This window comes from Podarcis gaigeae, assembly GCF_964106915.1.
Source record: "Podarcis gaigeae genome assembly, chromosome: 11".
NCBI lineage: Eukaryota > Metazoa > Chordata > Lepidosauria > Squamata > Lacertidae > Podarcis > Podarcis gaigeae.
In genome coordinates this window covers 46563106-46583126 of record NC_139687.1, presented here as the reverse complement: position 1 = coordinate 46583126, position 20021 = coordinate 46563106, and the positions used below count along the sequence as shown (strand labels likewise).

The window sequence follows — 20021 nt, the reverse complement described above, 5'->3', positions numbered from 1 at the left end:
GATAAATAGGTACCGCTGCGGCGGGAAGGTAAAAGGCGTTTCCGTGTGCTCTGGTTTCCGTCATGGTGTTCTGTTGCACCAGAAACGGTTTAGTCATGCTGGCCACATGACCCGGAAGCCTGTCTGTGGACAAACGCCAGCTCCCTCAGCCTGAAAGTGAGATGAGCACTGCAACCCCATAGTCGCCTTTGACTGGACTTAACCATCCAGGGGTCCTTTACCTTTAATACATGGGGAGAAGAGTCTAAAAAGCCGGGGATGCAAATTTTCACAGCCCTCTAGCTACCATGGAGGCTCACTTATCAGAAGTAATATATTTAACTCTGGAAGTGTATACTTGATTCTAACCAAAGTCAGTCTCCTAGAGAAAATACATACAGTATCAGGAGGTATAGTATGGTCAAAATTGAGCATACACTTCCAGAGTTACACAAATGCTGAAACCAGACATCAGAATGTGCCACGGTTAGTAGAATATTCACCACCCCCCAAAGAGGGTGGGCAGGTTAGATTGGTGGGGCTTGGAGCATCGCTGACCAGGATCCATGCAGTTGCTTGATTCAAGAGGGAGTTGTACGTGGCACAGAGGCCAATGAAAACACATTTGAGATGCTATAAATCAGGCTTCCTCAACCTCGGCCCTCCAGATGTTTTGAGACTACAATTCCCATCATCCCTGACCACTGGTCCGGCTAGCTAGGGATCATGGGAGTTGTAGTCCAAAAACATCTGGAGGGCCAAGTCTGAGGAAGCCTGCCATAAATCCACCACAGAGTATCAGTCAGCAGAGATTAGAGTGAGTTCAAGGCACTGCAAGATCTGGCTTCCCTTCTGAGCCACTGTGCCATACCTGCATACTTCTGCAGGAATAGTTCTGTACTAATCTTAAGATTAAGGGACGCGGGTGGCACTGTTCGTTAAACCACAGAGCGTAGGACTTGCCGATCAGAAGGTCGGCGGTTCGAATCCCCACGACGGGGTGAGCTCCCGTTGCTCGGTCCTTGCTCCTGCCAACCTAGCTGTTCAAAAGCATGTCAAAGTGCAAGTAGATAAATAGGTACCGCTCTGGCGGGAAGGTAAACGGCATTTCCAGAAGTGGCTTAGTCATGCTGGCCACATGACCTGGAAGCTGTACGCTGGCTCCCTCAGCCAATAAAGCGAGATGAGTGCCGCAACCCCAGAGTCGGTCACGACTGGACCTAATGGTCAGGGGTCCCTTTACCTTTTTAATCTTAAGCTTAACTTGATTGTACAGAAGGTTTGACAAAGTCCCTTTTAAATATGCCCTTGTTTGGAGTAAGATTGTTTACTTTTCAGAGATACAGAGGGACATTCAATTCTTCAGCAATCACGTCCAATCAAAAGAAAAATTAAACATTTACTAGCTGGTTGTTTATGGCACTTACTTCATCCTGAACTCGGTAGCTGGGGAAGCAACTTCGAACAATTTTTTTTGTAGCTTAGAGCGAAGCTTTTGGGGCCAAAAGGGAAGGTGAGGAGGGAATCCCCAGCAGTGCAGAGTACTCAGGAAACATGCTTCAAAAAGAGAACCTTGTGATTCCCACAGCAATATGGATGTCTAAGCCAAATATTAATTGTTGTACCACCAGCTATGTTGCAAGCCTTTACGCCAAGTTTGAGGCAGCAGTGAGAACCTAGCTGAGAGCCGTATTTTCAATAGCGGCATACTGCTGTTGTCAGTTAAGCCCGCATCCTGTGGACTGAATCCAATGTTCTTTGGACCCCAATAGCGGGGTAGGAGAGCTAAAAATAGTGCCAATATATTTCACATCTGGCAACTAATTCGCTCCTTTGGTTTCAGATAGCACATGGGGAGAGAAATCTAAAAAGCCCAGGACACAAATTTTCACAGCCCTCTAGCAGCTATGGTGACTCATTTACCAGAAGTAGTGTATTTAGTGTTAACTCTAGAAGTGTATATTCAATTCTGACCAAACTAGGCCTCCTATGTATATTTTGCTCTAGGAGGCTTAGCTCACTATCCCATCCATTCTTTAGCAACAGAGAGATGCAAGGAGCTTCCCCCATGAATGGCAGTGGCTGATGTAGGTGCACTCCCACCCCAACTGGGCAGGTGGCTAGTGGGGAGCACATACCAACCAAATGTCATGGAAAAACAGGACTTCCCCTTTTTCTCACAAGATCACAAAGGCCATTTTTGGTGCCACGCTCTTGCCCGAGAAAGTGCTTTTGGGGGGAGTGAGATCGCGGCGCAGGTTATGTGACTCACCCGGGAGCGCATCCCAGAAGATGCATGTCCCAAAGTGGGACGGCCATTTTGTGTTGTGGCATTTCACTATGGCAGCCATTTTATGACTGGCACCCACAATTTTTCAGAGTTCCAAATGTGCCCTGGTCCCAAAAAGTTGGCTTATGATTTGACACCCTGTACCCACTTAAGTTGCATACCAGCGCACTGAGGGAAGCAGTACTCTATCAATGTGGGTGTACATTCTAGGTGATTCAAGGACCCAGGGCTTTTATAAGCTTCTAGTTACAAATGCTTTTACACACCTGTTCAATGACTTAGGTTACCCAAGTAAAACTACTATCATATGAAAGCAAAGTGCCCTGCTTCTGGAAAACCACGTTAAAAGTTTTCACCAAACTCCTAGAGGAAGAGGCCGCTTTTGAAATGAAGTTACATTTAATTGTCAGAGTATTTGACTACTTTTTACAATGTAACACAATCCAAAAATTCCTACATTTCCAGTCAGAGACAAATACATATAAATTGATAGCTTTGTTTTGCATTACAGGAAAAGTGCAGTAGAATATGTACAGAGCAGATTGCATAACTCACCGGCAGAACAGGTCACTACAGACAAAGTGTTTACTAGAAAGCAGATCTCCCATTATGCATTTACCTAGCCATTTAAACATGGATACCATTTTCAAGTTTGTGCTGATAAACGCTGTAAAGGAGACACAATGCTCTTGCATCAGTTCTGCTCAGTTTGTTATTAAGCCCCTTGTTTTAATGCATTGTCACTCTGCATAGAGTTCTAGCTATACTAAACCTTGATTGCCATGATTGCAATTTTTGCTTGCTCCAAGTACAGTTGCTTTTCAATTTTTACAAGTGATAGTACATTCACAGGACCCACCCCCTTCTTTAAAGGACACCCATCTATTTCTGCATCCATCCTTTTTCAACCCTGGTTTGAAGAATCTTGCTAGAGGGTCAATAGTCAACACACTAGATGCATTTTTTTTTTAAAAAAATTACTTCCAAGGTGTTGCTTGTGTGTTTCTTGACTATGACAACAGCCAGCCTGCATGAACATTAAGAGTCAGTCATTACACTTTTGGAACCTCCCCATTACAAGTCAAAGATTGTATTGAATGATCTTCATAACAATTCAAACATGTTTTCACTTTGACATTGCTGGAGGCAGATAGGGTGTGAAAATGAGTTCTGTCCGGTTTTAAAGCTTGCAATTAAGGCTGGGAGACGTACAAGAGACCATTTTATGTTCTAGGTGACTCAGTGCTGCGAATTCATATCTTGTTTCTTTCCCCTTGTGTGGAGGTGAATATTAGTCTGTGCAGTTTCTCATCCTAGAAGGAAGTTCAATAAAAGCCCCATTGACAGCCAAGGTTCATCCAAGCCTTGACAAAATGTGAAGTTGGCTGAAGGCCTAGGAGACACCACAGTGTTCAGTTACTTAAATCCACTTGGGCTGAAGTTCGCCACCCAATTCCAGTTTGGTCTCTAGCAGATTCCTTCCTTGGCTTCCGATGGCTACAATCCAAGGATTCATTGCACCGTACTTCAATCCAAAAGTGGATGGCGAAGAATGAGGCAGATAATGCATGCAGAGTGAAGACAGTAACAGGGGAGGGTATCCAGTTATTCATCACATCCTTGCACCATGAGCAGTCCAGTTATTCCTCTGCTGGTTTGCACTCATTCCTGGGTCAAGAGAACGAGAGGGAGATGGTTAGCACCACTGGGCTGAGTCACATGAAACTTGCTCTCTTGGGGTTTGCTATGTGGAACTACTGAAAAGTAATGTGTTAAGAATGGGATGTGCAAATGGGAGTAGATATAGCAGCAGCAGCATGCAAAAAGTCAATCTTTACCATCACTTTATTTTTTGTTGGGGTGCTTTTGGATTATGTGGCTCAGAATATAGTAGTCCTGTAAATGGCTGCTATGAAGATAGCACTGAATGTTGTTGTAATTGTACCTGGTATGTAGGTAGCTACTTAAGCAGCTGGACTGGCTCCCAGTACGTTTCCGAGCACAATTCAAAGTGCTGATGCTGACCTTTAAAGCCCTAAATGGCCTCGGCTCAGTATACCTGAAGGAGCGTCTCCACCCCCATCGTTCTGCCAGGACACAAAGGTCCAGTGCCAAGGGCCTTCTGGCGGTTCCCTCACTGCGAGAAGTGAGGTTACGGGGAACCAGGCAGAGGGCCTTCTCGGTACTGGCACCCGCCCTGTGGAACGCCCTCTCACCAGATTTCAAGGAAATAAACAACTATCTGACTTTTAGAAGACATCTGAAGACAGCCCTGTTTAGGTACGTTTTTTGACGTTTGATGTTTTATCATGTTTTTAATATTCTGTTCCCCAGAGTGGCTGGGGAAACCCAGCCATATGGGCAGGGTATAAATAAATTATTTCTTCTTCTTCTTCTTCTTCTTCTTCTTCTTCTTCTTCTTCTTCTTCTTCTTCTTCTTCCTCCTCCTCCTCCTCCATTGGTCCAGATAGTGCAGTATATTCTACACAGTCTGGCAGCTGCCAGGAAGATTTCCAGGAAGGAATCTTTTCCAGGCCTACCTAAAGATGCTGGGGACTGAACCAAAGACCATTCACATGTGAAGCAGATCTTCTGAGCTAATAGCCATCTCCTTACTTAGCACCATATCCCTACTGAGCAATATTAAGGGCCAAAACTGGTGTCCATCCTGCTCTGGGCAAGGCTTACTCCCCACCAATGCGGTATGCATCTTTTGTGCTTCTTGATCCTTTACCAGCTGACCTGGCTTGCCTGCTACCACCATTTGTGGATGGCGTAACCTAAACCATAGCTCCATACTCCGATGACCTCACAGCTGGTTTTCTATAATGCTTTGGGACTGCCCCTTAGTGCAGGACTCAACCACTAGAATGTCCATTGGTACAGCCAGAGTTGTGACTTTGGTAGCCTGTTCACATCTGTGTGCAATGTAAGGAGCTCAAGGTCCCAACATTTATAAAGCCCTAAATGACACGACACCAAATTACTGAAGGAGCAGCTGTTCACACTAGCCTGCCTGTGTTTTAAGATCTTCTGGAGAATCCCTGCTCTGAGAACACTTTCTAGAAAACATCAGCTTCTGTTTCTTGCAACAGAAAAGGCCTTTACAAAGCAGTGTCTATTTGGCTCAGGTATTCTTGGAATTTTAGGTTTAGATTCTTTTTTGTTTGTTCTAGTCTTCCTTTAGTTGTTTTGGTTTTATTTTATTTTTTATTGTAGTAATTCACCATGTTTAAGTCTGCCAGCTTTAAGCTATCAATACATTGTGTGAATTACTATTTTTCATACTTTTCTACACTACTCCATAACTCTTGCTGAAGGGCAGCTTAATAGAATTTAGATAAAAAAGGTTGCTTTCATAAATAGCCAGGATGAGAACCACATTCTGGATAGACCCTGGTGTAAGGGTAAGGGGCTTTAAGCCTTTGCTTTTAATTGGGACCCCTGTAGCTGCTTTTGCAGGGGCAAGCTGTAATTTGTTCCAGTGTGAGAAACTCCCAGGCATGGGAGCCACAATCCAGATTGGCAGCATCTGGTGGAAGAGTGCTTATATAGCACCCCACACTTTGCAAAAAATGTATTTTGGACTACAACTCCCATCTGTGCTTCCCTGGGCTGATGGGAGTTATAGTCCAACACAACTGGAATGTAGGTAATAGGTTTGGGAAGGCTGCATTAGTGTAACTGTAGTTTGGCCCTTCAGCTCAAGCCAGTCGGAACAAGTTTTATTTATTAGTACATTAAGATCCCACCTTTCGTCCAAGGAGCTCAAGGTGGCATGCAGGCATCATCCCACTCTCCATTTTATCCTCACAGCAACCTTGTGAAGTAGGTCAGGTTAACAGATAGTGACTGGCCCAAGGTCACCCTGGAGATGACTTTACGGCTTGAGTGGTGGTTTGAATCCTGGTCTCCCAGATCCCAGCTCAACACTAAGCGCTAACCCACACTGACTCTCCACACAGTTGCCTCTTTTACCTCCGAGCCTGACCCCCGTTTTGCCTTTTTTTAAGATCGTGTCAGGTTCAGGATCAACAGCCACCCCTCTAAGAGACACTTACCTATCAAGCTTACGCAAACGGGTTTCCAAAAGGATCGCCAAATGGAGCAGAAGCCAGCTGGTGTGGCACGGCAGTCTAGAAAGGAGGAGACTGCTTTATTTATGCACAATTGGGAAGTCTTTTTGCAGGCAAGTTGCAAATACTTGAATACCCTATGCTTGCCAGTTGTGTTGAGTTGGCAAATATCTTGTTTGATCTGCAGGATCTAAGCTTCTCACATCCAGCAAGGTTGCAGCAGCTTGTTCAGAGGCAGTTCATGCTTCTTAAGTGAGAGTTGTGCTTGGGACATCAACCCCCATCACCAGCTGCAATATCTAGAGTACAGATCTCTTGCAGGTGACGGGCGATGCAAGCAACAGTTCCGTTCAAGGCACCTTCAGAAACTGGGTGTTGGGTATTGTGTTATTCTCTCTCTCTCTCTCTCTCTCTCTCTCTCTCTGTGTGTGTGTGTACACACACACACACACACACACACACACACACACACACACACACAGAGAGAGAGAGAGAGCCCACACCCTCCAAGGTGAAGGGCCTGTTGGGTATTGTGTTATTTTGTGTGTGTATACAGACAGAGAGAGATAGGGGAGGTGGAGGAGGAAAAAGAATGCACAGTGCTTCCAATATGACACCATATACTATGGTGGTTTGGTCTTACAGCAAAGTGTTGCTCATGCCACTGAATTATGCAAACATACAACCCCTGCCAATTATGTTGGTCAAGGATCAGTGCAGTCTGCAGGCTGTTGGCTAACAAGCACGTTGCTTGAGTATGCCTTCCATTCTAACCACGGGTCGAAGGGTGCTTGATTATTCTTACATCTACCCTCTTTTTTTAAAAAAAAATATATGCATGGAGCCTTCAATGAATAAGCCATAGCGGTTGCTGTTAATACACTGTTATCTGTACAGACTGCCAGCTTTAAGCTACACTATAAACACCTTTGATCATGCTGTCATGGTCGAATAGCAAGGGCCAAGACAGATAATTTTACAGTTATCCTGCCACCTGCACTTGGGTTAACTGGGGACAATGCCAGCTTTTGTTAGAAGGCAATAGGACCCCAGGGGTGCTTCAACTCTGGAGAAAGAAGTGGTCCATAATTTACAGCCAACAGAAGTACAGCCATGGATAGATAGAAGTGGAGTTTGCTCTGCCACTTACCGAGTTTAGCGATGGAACAGCGAAAGGGTCTGTCTTGAAAGGGTTTTCAAATAGGTCTTCAGCAGGCTTGGCAGTTGGCACATTGTTTGGCCTGAGAACAGGATTTGGTGGCACTGCAATGTAGAAGAGAATTATTTTTAAACCACCAGACACTGTAAGCCACCCATTTCACATAATACAGCAAACACAGCCACACTTGGCACCAAGTGCTGTGTTTTTCTGCTCAGGGCACACATTGCAGGTGTATCAGTGTACATCACTATTTAGTTTACACAGCCAATATGGCACCTGGGGACGGACGGACTGTGCCCACAGAGGCCTTCTCTGGGGCCTATAAAGTCCTCTTACCATCATCACCCTGAAATTAGTCACTGAAGCAAGCTTTCTACTTCAGTTGTGGTGTATCATGGCACCCACAATTGTTCCTCCAGTTTTCAAACATGCCCACAAGCCTAAAAAGAAGATGCTAACCATCTGCCCATCCCAGGTTAAAGCACACATCCACCTGCTCCAGAGACTACTTAAAAATATGCATCATGTCCACTAAAATACAGTGGAACCTTGGTTTTTGAGCACCTCAGAAGCCAAATGTTTGGAAGGCCGAATGCCGAAAATCCGGAAGTAAATGCTTCCGTTTTCGAACATGCCTTGGAAGCCAAACAGCTTCCGCTGCATGTTTTTCAATTTTCTCAATGGAAATTCCCAACAGCCCTTTGCACCTCGGTTGTCAGACGTTTCAGAAGTAGAACGGTCTTCCGGAACGGATTACGTTCGACAACAGAGGTTCCACTGTATGCATCTTCTGTGAGGGGGAGGAGAAAGGTCAGAACTTTAAGGTTCCCTCAAGGAATATAGCAGATTTACCACCAGTTTTTGTAGCCAGCCAGCTAGCTTCAAAGTCATCGTGGTCAGCCAACTCTTGAGGAACCCCCACTTTGTTACTGAAATAACTGGCAAAGGCTCCAGAAGCTTCCGACAGACCTTGTTGTTGCTGCTGCTCTGCCCTCCTCGCAGGCACGGCGGGCAGTTTCGCCAGCTGGAAGTCTTTGAACATGGCTTTTACATCCTTTAATTCCTTATCACCGAGTGGATCCAAAGCAGTGAAGGCGTCGCTTTCCTTCTTGGGCAACTCCTTCTGAGGTGCAGTTCTGGGAGGCAACTGAGGAGGGCTTCTAGCAGGCAACAGAGAGGGGCCCTGGGATGCGAGCGGAGGTGGGAATATGGTGGGCTGGAAAGGGTTGCCAGTGCTGGAGGGCTGGACCCATGCATTAGGAGGAGGACCCCGTACAGGCTGACCCCAGAGATCGGGAGCTGGAGCCTGGATCGGGGCTCCCAAGGACAATGGTGGCTGACTCCAGCTGGGAGCTTGTGGAGCAGCGTCAAAGCCAAGAGGCTGAGGGAAGCTTGCTGGCTGAACACCCAGAACAGATCCAGGAAAGGCTGAAGAAGGCTGGTTGAAGATTGCAGGTTGGGGACCCCAGGCTGGTGTTGGAGAAGCAGTTGTGGGAAGGCCACCTGAGGAGAAAAAGCCCACACATCGATTAAGTTATGCTGCTCTCTCATCAGGCAACTCCACAAACACCTTAGTTGGGAAAAAAAAAGTACGTTTCCAAGCACAATTCAAAGTGTTGGTGCTGACCTTTAAAGCCCTAAACAGCCTCGGCCCAGTATACCTGAAGGAGCATCTCCATCCCCATCGTTCAGCCCAGACACTGAGGTCCAGCTCTGAGGGCCTTCTGTTGGTTCTCTACCTGAGAGAAGTGAGGTTACAGGGAACCATGCAGAGGGCCTTCTCGGTGGTGGTGCCTAACCTGTGGAAGGCCCTCCCATCAGATGTCAAGTAAATAAACAACTACATGACTTTTATAAGACATCTGAAGGCAGCTCTGCTTTGTTGTTGGTTTAGCTGTGTCTGCCTCTTTGTGACCCCATGGACCAGAGCACGCCAGGCACTCCTGTCTTCCACTGCCTCCCGCAGCTTGGTCAAACTCATGTTCGTAGCTTCAAGAACACTATCCAAGCATCTCGTCCTCTGTTGTCCCCTTCTCCTTATGCCCTCCATCTTTCCCAACATCAGGGTCTTTTCCAGGGAGTCTTCTCTTCTCAAGAGGTGGCCAAAGTATTGGAGCCTCAGCTTCAGGATCTGAAGCTTAGGGAAGTTTAAAATGTTTGATGTTTTATTGTGTTTTTAATATTCTGTTTGGAGCCATCCAGAGTGTCTGGGATACCTGGCCAGATGGGCAGGGTATAAGTAATAAATTATTATTATTGTACATACCAGCACAAAGTTTATATCTATCTGTATTAAAGACACAAGAGCCCCGCTAGATCAGGGCATAGGCCTATCTAGGCCAGCATACTTCTCACAGTGGCCAATCAGATGGGAAACCTGCAAACCTGTTTGATGTATTACAGTATTTTAATATATTTTTTTGGAAGCCACCCAGAGTGGCTGGGGAAGCCCAGCCAGATGGGCGGGGTATAAATAAATTATTATTATTATTATTATTATTATTATTATTATTATTAGCGTCTGAGCAGCTACAGTGTTCTCCCCACTTGAAATTCCCAGAAAACTGTAGACATTAAATTGCTTGGCAATGCAGGTACACACAGATCCATCAACATGGCCTTCCAGATGTTGGGAGCACAACCCCACAACCCATTGGCCACACTGACTGGTGCTCATGGGACTTGTAGTCCGAGAACAGGATTCCCCATCCCTGCCTCAAGGAAAGAACAGACTTCACTAACCTAGTGCAGGCATGGGTGCTGCTACAGGAGCACTAGTGTTGAAGAGGTCTAGAGGATTGGTCTGTGCAGGTGGAGGCGGCAGTGCAGTTGTCAGAGTGCTTGTTGCAGGAGCAAAGATGCCTGAGCCAAACAGGTCACTACTGGCTGAACCCTGGAAATGTGTTGGTGGGGAAGACACATCAGGCATAATGGTTATATATGTACAGGAAGTTAAACATTGCCCAGGTTGCTCTTACAAGCACTACAACCCCACCAAACTGTCCTATAGGCTGAATGGCTGAAGAATCCTATAGCGTGCATCTAAGTTAAATCAATTATTATTAAAGGTGAGTGTGGGCTCCCATCTACAGCAGAGATGGAGAACCTGACGTTTTAGACTCCAGTACCCATCAGGCCCAGCCAGCATGGTCAACGGTCAGGGACAATGGGTTTTGTAGTCCAGCGACTTCTGGAGGGCAGCAAGTTACCCACCTTTGATCAACAATATTCTCTTGTCAATTCTGTATGGTAGCAACCAAGAAGGGCTGCAGCCAAATAGAGATATTTTATGCAAGGCTGATGCAATACCTTGACACCTTGTTACTGAACTACACCAATGATCTCCCCAAAACTACATTCAACACATGCATTAGGAGTTTAAGCATCTTACTTACCAGAGCTACAGAGACATGGCAGCATTAGGAGGAGAGAGGAAAGTTAGGATTAGAAAGAATGATTGATGTACACAGAAAGCCAAGCCACAGAGTGTAAGGTTTGCTATGGCTATGACCGACAGCTTATAAGAGGACCGAAGGCAAGCTAGTTCTCTGCCAGCAGAGGTTTTGTTGAGGAAGGGGGAGGGAAATCCCTTCACCTAGTCCAAGTAGGAAAACATGCATGTCACCACTCTGTGCATGCACCATTGTTCACCTTAACAGTCCTCCTTCCTCTTCCTGGCTTGGTGCTTTGGGGAGGTGGGCTAATCGTGATAGAGTCATGCGACATCAATTGGCCGTTGCTATCGGAGTCTAGCCGTAATCCATTTTGCACCGGTAATCCTTTGGAAGAGCTCTCCAGAAAGACATTTACTGGGGATGTGGCAGGGAAGCCGTTCTGTTGTCTCTCCGGCACCCCATTTGGAGTCCTCGCGGCTAGTTGGGCAGGCTTACTCTCAAGCAGCCACTGGCTGGCTGGCATTTCCTGCTTGCCAGTTCGGTTGGAGATCTGGTCAAACTCTTGCCCAAAGTAGTCTACATCCCCATTCATACCACTGCTCCCCATGGGGCTAGTCACAACACTTCCCATCTTCTGGCTGGGAGGCTTCAGAGAAGAATCGATTGGGGGCTGCGCCAATTGGTCGGGTTGCGTGAAAGGGTCATCCCTGAAAGGGTCGGGATTTGGGGTGGGGAAGAAGCTGAGATTTGCAGAGAAAGCATTGTCAGGCAAGAAAGGTGGCTGCAGCTTGGACAGTGGTAGGGGAGGCGCGATGTCATTCAAGAAAATATCCTCCTCTTTGAGAGAAGTCGGAGGGGCCTCAATTTCAGAATTTAAATCCACTAACAGGATCTCTTTATCCTCCTCCTATTAGGTTTGAGAGAGAAGACTGATTAGCAGAAGAGACACTGTAGACAATGTGCAAGAGAGTCTCATGTGCTTATTAAAAATCACAGAGCAAGCAGAATGGCAATGGACTCCAGCAATTCTTAAAATAAGAAACCTATGACCTACACACTCCCGTGCCCTCGCATTTGATAGGTAACCCTATAGTGAATTTTGTGCACTTATTGGACAATCAACCAGGAGATTTGAAGATCAGGAGCATCAATTTTGAAATTGTGGTAAAGGAAGAATGCTTACACAATGTTGAGTGGAGTCTGGTTCATTAGGGCAAATGGAAACCACTAACCTCAGTCTGCTCTTGGCCAATCCCCATGGGCCTACCTTTGTATTTAGGTTCAGCCCAGGGGGTAGCCCCAGATATCAACTTCCTCCTCCTCATGGATAGGACCCCAAAACCACAAGTACTTGCTCCCAAGAGCTGCAATCTTCCCAAAGGCATTTGACTAGGAAGCCTGAACATGGCGGAAATTGTGGGCACAGAAATCCAACCAGGATTCTCAGTGCGTCACTACTTCTAGTTTCCTTCTCAACCCTTGCTCGGAATATCATAGAGAAGCACATTGTACTTTTGCATACATTCCCTGTCCCAATGCATCCAGCTACATGTATGTAGGGATTTGAAAATACTGATTCACAGCTTTGATTCTGGTGGCAGTGTTCGAATCCCTGAATAGTGCATTTAGTATGGCTGAGCCAATCTCTAAAGCATATTCTCTTCCACTAAGCTAAGATAACATGTATGGTGCCCTCCAGATACTCCCCACCAGTTGCAGTGAGCATGGCCAATGGTCAGGGATGATGGGAGTTGAAGGTCACCATTTTAGGTACCCCTCTCCTAAGCCAATGCCATCTTGCCAACATGGCAATTCCTAATAGGTACAAACGGCCAATGGGCCTAATTTCAAGCACCTTACTCTTGGGGGTGGGACTGTGTTCACATTTCTATATGGAAAAGTTCAATCATATGGGTAGGTAGTCAACTGCTCATCTGAAACCACCCCTAAGCATCCAAGACAGGCCAGTTCTTAGAAGATTCCTCCTACCATCAAGTCATTTAAAAAGCTAGCAACAGTACAAAGCCAATTCTACTCACTGAGGGGCTGTTCAGGTCAGGTGGAGTAGACATGTCTCCAAACAGATCCATCTGCTCCACACCCTTTAAGAACAAAATGGTCAGAAAATTAAAATCTATCATACACCTCAGCCTGCAAGGTCATTTGAGTCTAACCAAGAGCATGCTTGGAAGCCTAAGTCTCTGTGGTCTACTTCTCTGTAGTTCAGTTTGCTCAGTCAATCAACTGGCTGCTCATCTGTGAAACCTCTCTTGAAACCTTGGGTGTGGTCTCAAAGCAGAAGAGGCCACTATTTTGAAGTCAACCAGGGCTGGTCAGTGCCTGGGGGGGAGGGGGAGGCATGATACAGAAGAAAAAAGGAATCATATACCATCTTTATCTTGTCGGCTCGTTCAGTAGCTGTTTCATCACTGCCATTCTGGAACAAAGGAGATGGGGGGGGGGGGGAGAGAGAGAGAGAGAGAGTGAGTGAGTGTGTGTTTTGGTCTCAGATACTCAATAAGAATAAGCTTTCCCCATTTTCACACATTAAGCAGCAAATGTACTTAAAAGTCTAACAGGCAATTGCATTTGATTTTCAGGCCTAAAGACTTATTTGTTTATTACCTCAAAAGGTTTATTGGCCTCTTCGTTCTGAAAAAAAAGAAGAAGACATCACGCCATCAACATTTATAGAAAGCTTTGTATATTTGTCCATGTCTACTCTGATGGGTGGGACGCGGGTGGCGCTGTGGGTAAAACCTCAGTGCCTAGGACTTGCTGATCGTATGGTCCGCAGTTCGAATCCCCACGGCAGGGTGAGCTCCCATCTTTCAGTCCCAGCTCCTGCCCACCTAGCAGTTCGAAAGCACCCTTAAGTGCAAGTAGATAAATAGGTACCGCTTTATAGCGGGAAGGTAAACGGCGGTTCCGTGTGCTGCGCTGGTGCTGGCTCGCCAGAGCAGCTTCGTCACGCTGGCCACGTGACCCGGAAGTGTCTCCGGACAGCGCTGGCTCCCGACCTCTTAAGTGAGATGAGCGCACAACCCTAGAGTCAGACACGACTGGCCCGTACGGGCAGGGGTACCTTTACCTTTACCTTACTCTGATGGGCAGCAGTTGCCCAGACACTGTCCAAGGCCAATGTTTGCCCCATCACCTGCTACCTGAACTAGAGCATGCACAACTTATGGATGGGATCTGCTTAGTGCAAGGTATGTTCTACAGCTCTGTCTGCATGGGAAGGAGCAGACTGAGGAACCTCCAAGCTTCCTAGTCTGTCCTTTAACCTGTGCTCAATTTCCTTCAGGCTAGACTGATACTTTTAGGGTTGCTGACCTTGTTTCCTACTTCCTTTTCACACCCTCACCCTGGAACAGATCTTCCAACCCAAATAGATGAATTCATTTTCCTTTTTACCCCATTACCTTGTTGACTGATCTTTTGTACTTGAAGAGTGGACTTATCTGGGAGTAAGTAGTATTGCCAAGTTTAGACAGACTCCTTCCAGCTGTGTCAGATTTATCTTAGATCAACCAAGTTCATGGTTCAGTCACTGCCACTTTAGATCAATAGCAGGTTTCATTTATCTTAGGTATGGCTACTGAGCAGCATAAAAATCTGAAAACTTAACAAGAGGCAGCATTACCTTTCGCTTGTCACCCTCTTCTTTTTTCTTCATGTTATAGATTACTTGGAATAGATCCTTCAAATCTACTACTAGAGGTTCAGCCTAGAAGAGAGTAACAGGCAGTGAGTGAGTGAATGGACAGGACTTAGATTTCCACTTTGTGGCAGAATTCACAATTCAGCTCATTTCCAAATGGAGTGGAATAGAATTCAAGGAACAGAATTCAAGGCCTATACTAGTGGCATTTTCTCCCAGTGTTCCATTTCCCTGCTGTGATTAGAGTTCCCTAGATTTTACTTTCTTGGGCTCCATGATCACTGCAGGTGGTGACAGCAGTCACAAAATTAAAAGATGCCTTCTTCTTGGGAGAAAAGCAATGACAAACCTAGATAGCACCTTAAAAAGCAGAGACATCACCTTGCTGACAAAGATCCATATAGTTAAAGCTATGGTTCGCCCTGTAGTGATGTATGGCAATGAGAGCTGAACCATAAAGAAGGCTGATCACCAAAGAATTGATGCTTTTGAATTATGGTGCTGGAGGAGACTCTTGAGAGTCCCATGGAATGCAAGAAGATCAAATGCATCCATTCTGAAGGAAATCAGCCCTGAGTGCTCACTGGAAGGACAGATCCTGAAGCTGAGGCTCCAATACTTTGGCCACCTCATGAGAAGAGAAGACTCCCTGGAAAAGACCCTGATGTTGGGAAAGACACAAGGAGAAGGGGACGACAGAGGACGAGGTGGTTGGACACTGTTCTCGAAGCTACCAGCATGAGTCTGACCAAACTGCGGGAGGCAGTGGAAGACAGGAGTGCCTGGCGTGCTCTGGTCCATGGGGTCATGAATAGTCGGACACGACTAAATGACTAAACAACAACAAATGCCCAAACAGGCTAAGAGTTGGTGATTGGCCCATGGCTCCCCAATGAGCTTCATGACCGAGTGGGGATTTAAACCCTGGTCTCCCAGGTCTTAGTCCCTAACCACTACACCACACTGGTCTTGCTCAACATTTCTCCAATCCCTGCAACCTATTAGATATGTAGCAAATGCCAAGCCTCAGAGATAAGCAATTTAACAGTACATCTAAGCTTCCAAGTTGGTGGCCAAAACACTTGTGGCAACCGATTCCCCAGTTTTAAGCACCCTTGAAAATTTTGTCAATCCTGCAATTTAAGTAGAGAGCGACAGCTTCCATTTGCAATTTTGTACTGTGCAGCATTGAACATGCACCCAGAATGCTACTTTGAAGAGCAGCACATTGGCACCCCTGGTCCCACGATGTAAAGTTTTACCTGCTGTGCTGTTTTGATGGCGAAGAACTGGTGCTGCCCTTCTCCTCCACAAACGTAGCCAAAGGCACGGTTGTCAGTCACATCCCGGGCTATAAAGGATATTTTGTTGACTGGATGTTCATGCTCAATAACCTGGAATCAAAATGGATGACATGGTACCAGATTTTTAACTCTTGAAAATGTGTAAACCTTGCACTGGTAGTCTTGTAGGCCACTCTTTACTCAACCCAGAGGCAGAGCATCCCCCGGCAGGTGCCTATTCTTCTTCTGTTTGAAGATCTACAACAGAGATCACTACCCTTTTATGTCATTGGTCCCACTGAACTGCTCTTACACAAGTCAAGAATCCTCTACCCCAAGTCCAAAGTCAACCTTCCAAGCCCATGATTCTAGTCCTGTTCTATGGTGCAGCAGAGAGCACTGATATGAGAACAATTTGTTCATGTTTTAAATTTGACTTCCCCATAAAGATTGCTGCCAGTCCAGATCGCTTTTGTTTCAGCACTCCCCATTCAACCAAGTAGTCAGCATCAATAGAGCTCAAATATTTTAGGCTCTCTGTGTGAGGCGTGCAACTCTGGACAGTATCTGAAGTAAGTCATTGACACACACACAAACAAATACACTCCAGTAGGGATTGGAAGCTGCCTGTTTCTTACATAGCCTTTAGCCCAAGAAAAACAGAATGCCCCAATTAACATTTTCACTTGGTGTTCATCAGCCAGAATTTCCTAGATAGGGCTGAAATGACCTGTGAGATGAGTCAAGGTTTGCTAGAAAAGCTACAGCAGTCCCCACACTAGAGGTTTGGCACTAGAGCTTGGTCCATTATGCGATACTTCACCTGGATGGGTAATTAACTAAATGGATAACTTAACTGGCCTGGGCCAGTTTCTGCATTTCTTTGAAATGTTTCCAGTGGGAAAGCTGCTGTTTGATTCAGTGTGTTTTTAGAAATTTCTTCACCCCAACAAGTTTTAGGTTAGATTGGCACCCCTTTTTTTTTTTTTTTTTTGCTTAGAGAGAATGGACAGTTTCTACTAATGGATTCAAGCTTGACCTCCTCTGAACTTACCCCTGTCTTCTCATCTATGACTTTGATGCCAGCAAGAGAGATGTTCACCCATACTTTCTGTTTGTGCTGTCCTTGAGAACGGGCTGCTACCGCCATTCCCTACAATTGGAACAGCAAAGACACTTTGGTATTCAAGTCGTACTGTCAATATAAACTTATTGCAGCTTACGGCTATCACTTAGGGTAAGGGATGGAGAATCCATTTCCCTCCCAGATGTTTGACTCCAACTCTCCATTAGCCAACATGGCCACTGACCAGTGGATAATGCAATCTTCATTTCAGCATATCTGAATTTCCCTATATCTGAGTTATGAAAATGCCAAGTCGAATACCAGCTATATACTGCTCCCCAGTTCCCTCACATTTTAGGATTTACTGCATGATTGGGTCGGTGGGGGATTGTCTTGCAACTGTTGTCTTGCATTCCAGGTCAGTAAAACTTAGAAACTCAAAAGTGTTTGTTGACAAGCAGCCTCCAGGCATTACCACCACACCTAGAGGTTATTCAGAGGGTCATTCAGTACATGAAGACATCATGTGTGGCCTTCAGACAACACTGTGAGAGGACAATGTTATGAAAAGTCCTGTCTCGGAGGAATTTACCAGCACTGTTTCAATACATAAGCAAGAACTCATTTGTCTTAATGAAGTTGTTCTGCAGGAGGAAATGAACAAAATTCTGACATGAGGTGGTGACATTCCACCTAAGAAGCTAAATGGAACAAACCTGAGCCCCAAAACAGCATGCAAGTTCCATCTACAGCACAATGTTCTAGCAATGTTTCCACATAACCTGAAATTTTCGACTTTGCCACTTTATAGATATTGTTATCTAAATCGGCACTATAAGCAACCTGCAGGTATGTGCTTGGATCCATTCTCCACTAGTTTAAGATACCTGAGGAAAGGTTGTCATTGCTAAAATAACTTCTAGGAACTGCAGTTTTGCAAGGATGCCATTAGTAATCCCTAGCCCCCATGAAGCTACAGTCATCATCTGGCACCATAAAAAAATGAAGAAGCAGGAAATACGACAGACTCACCTTCAGCTTCATCATTGAATCCTGACTCATCTTGTCTCCCCTTGCTTCTGGGACATCATCAATACCAATCAATTTGGCCTTGTATCTTACACCATCACCTTGAAATCTGGCCAAGAGGAATTCTTCTGTCTTTTCCGGTCCTGAAAAACCAGTTTTATGGTCATGTGCTTTTGTTTGACCTGCACAGGCTATAAAAAAATCAGAACCTGCATCTCTGTTCATTCCTAACAATGCAATTTAATATAGTGGTATGTTTCACCATCAGCTATACCAACATTCAGTGTGTAGCCACCGTTTCATCCCCACACTGGCAGTGGAATGCTCTTGGGTAAGAGTAGGGTCACTCACAAACATTTTAGGTGTAAAGAGCCAGAGTTAGCGGCAGATTCCTTGCCCACTGTCTGCTTACTCACGGATCCATCTGTGACTTTGCAATCCAAGGCAAAGCCCCTAGGTGGCAGCCTTCTGCCAAACTCCTGCTTGTCAGCTTATTTCAACGCTCTGGTTTATGACTCCTTTTAAATCAAAAACCAGTTGGGCAGGTGGGAGTCTCCACGATTTTGTGTACTAACCCATCAAAAGGACTAATGATGGACAGGCTTTGTGAACGTAAGGTTGCAATGTTGAGAACTAATTGACTAAATTGCCTGTCATCGAGTATTTACCACAGCAAACTGCTGCTTGTTTTCAGCAACTCTTAATTATTGGCAACTCCTTAGGACAGGGTGCAGCAAACTTTTCCAGGAGGGGGTGGGTCCACTGTCCGTCAGACCTTGTGGGGGGCTGGACCCACCGCCTCCTGAAAGCACTCCCCTCCTGAAAGGCCTGCCCACCTATGCCACTCACGCTGCAGCCGCCGACACTGCCTAGTCTTCGGCGATGTTGGCGTCCTCTGTCTCAGCGGGGCACAGAGGCCATGCTGCTGGCCTGGGTGGCAGAGGCAGCCTCACGCCACTGCTGCTTCCTTCCCACTCAGCTGCTTCCTCCTGCTTGGCCGCCTCAGTGGGAAGGAAGGGGCGGCACCCTGAGGAGTCTGTGGCTTCTGATTGGCCTCTGTGCCATGCCTGTTTAGTGTGAGGACTGACTGCAAGGTTCGCGGGCAGGATTAACGAGCCCAGTGGGCCGTATCTGGCCCACGGACCTTAGTTTGCCAACCTCTGCCTTAGGAGCTGGAGAGCTGTCCTGCCTCCTGGCGCCACTCCTGCCTTACCTTTCTTCTTCTCCTTTTTGAAAGGCTGTGTTTTTGGTGGTGCCTGTTGCTGGGCAGGCGGACTGTTTCCACTAGTTGCTTCCACTTCGTTTGACATGGTGAGAGAGGCCAGTCTCAACTCCAGGAGCAAATGCGGCACTTGGTAACGTGACTGAAATCCAGCTAGCAGCGGACAGGCATACTACTCTGACCTTCAGGAGACAAAAATCGGGATTAAATTCAGTGTTGCCACTGTGTTGCATTGAAGAGTTACAAGGCATAATTTTCAAGAATAAAATGATACTTTATATCAGGACTATTTGTTTATTCAGCACAGCACTACAGAAGGCGGTCCTTATCTGTTACTTGAGCCTTTTGAACTGGAGTTGCACAGTGACTGAAACTGGACCTATTATATGCAAAACATATACATATATGCAACACATATACATAAATTAAAAATTGTTTTTTTTGCTTTTATATATTTTTTCTGAAAGCCACCCAGTCAGAAGGGCAACATATAATTTTTTTATTATTCTGTTCTCTGCCACTGAGCTTATGTTCCTTCAACAATAAGTTTAGGACGCTGTGAAGAATTACTCATGAAGACTTGATGTGATTCAGTTACAAAGATCCTGGCATGCTGTATAACAAACGCCTTCATTTTGCAGAATGATGGTTGCATCCACGATATGGGTACAAACCTGGGGAGCTTAGCAGGCCCCATTCAGAATTTACAGTAGTGGTAGAATTTAGATTAAGTGGGGACACCTGTTGAGGCTGGGAATGTGTGTACAATCTAGCCCCACCAATACGAAAGGACAAGGCACTTTAAGACCATCACACATGGACCAAGGACTCTTGCACACTCCCCGCCATCCTGCC

At 45.8% G+C, this 20021-nt stretch overlaps 1 protein-coding gene across 4 annotated transcripts in view; it reads right to left on the bottom strand.

Annotated features, from left to right (window-relative positions):
- Window positions 1-2649: 2649 nt before the first annotated feature.
- The window catches only part of DAB2 (DAB adaptor protein 2), a 34609-nt gene continuing 17237 nt past the window's right edge, over window positions 2650-20021 (bottom strand). The window contains exons 2-15 of one of the 4 annotated variants that reach the window (XM_083703516.1): window positions 19158-19348; window positions 17948-18087; window positions 16904-17002; window positions 15829-15960; window positions 14549-14632; window positions 13528-13554; window positions 13292-13339; window positions 12942-13004; window positions 11159-11809; window positions 10250-10400; window positions 8360-9010; window positions 7496-7608; window positions 6331-6405; window positions 2650-3937 (exon numbers count right to left, since the gene is read on the bottom strand). In XM_083703516.1, the coding sequence (XP_083559642.1) occupies window positions 6340-6405; window positions 7496-7608; window positions 8360-9010; window positions 10250-10400; window positions 11159-11809; window positions 12942-13004; window positions 13292-13339; window positions 13528-13554; window positions 14549-14632; window positions 15829-15960; window positions 16904-17002; window positions 17948-18087; window positions 19158-19254 (2322 nt within the window). In that variant the 5' untranslated portion in view covers window positions 19255-19348 and the 3' untranslated portion in view covers window positions 2650-3937; window positions 6331-6339. The remainder of the gene's footprint in view (window positions 3938-6330; window positions 6406-7495; window positions 7609-8359; window positions 9011-10249; window positions 10401-11158; window positions 11810-12941; window positions 13005-13291; window positions 13340-13527; window positions 13555-14548; window positions 14633-15828; window positions 15961-16903; window positions 17003-17947; window positions 18088-19157; window positions 19349-20021) is intronic. The other 3 variants (XM_083703517.1, XM_083703518.1, XM_083703519.1) reach the window with 3 other exon arrangements.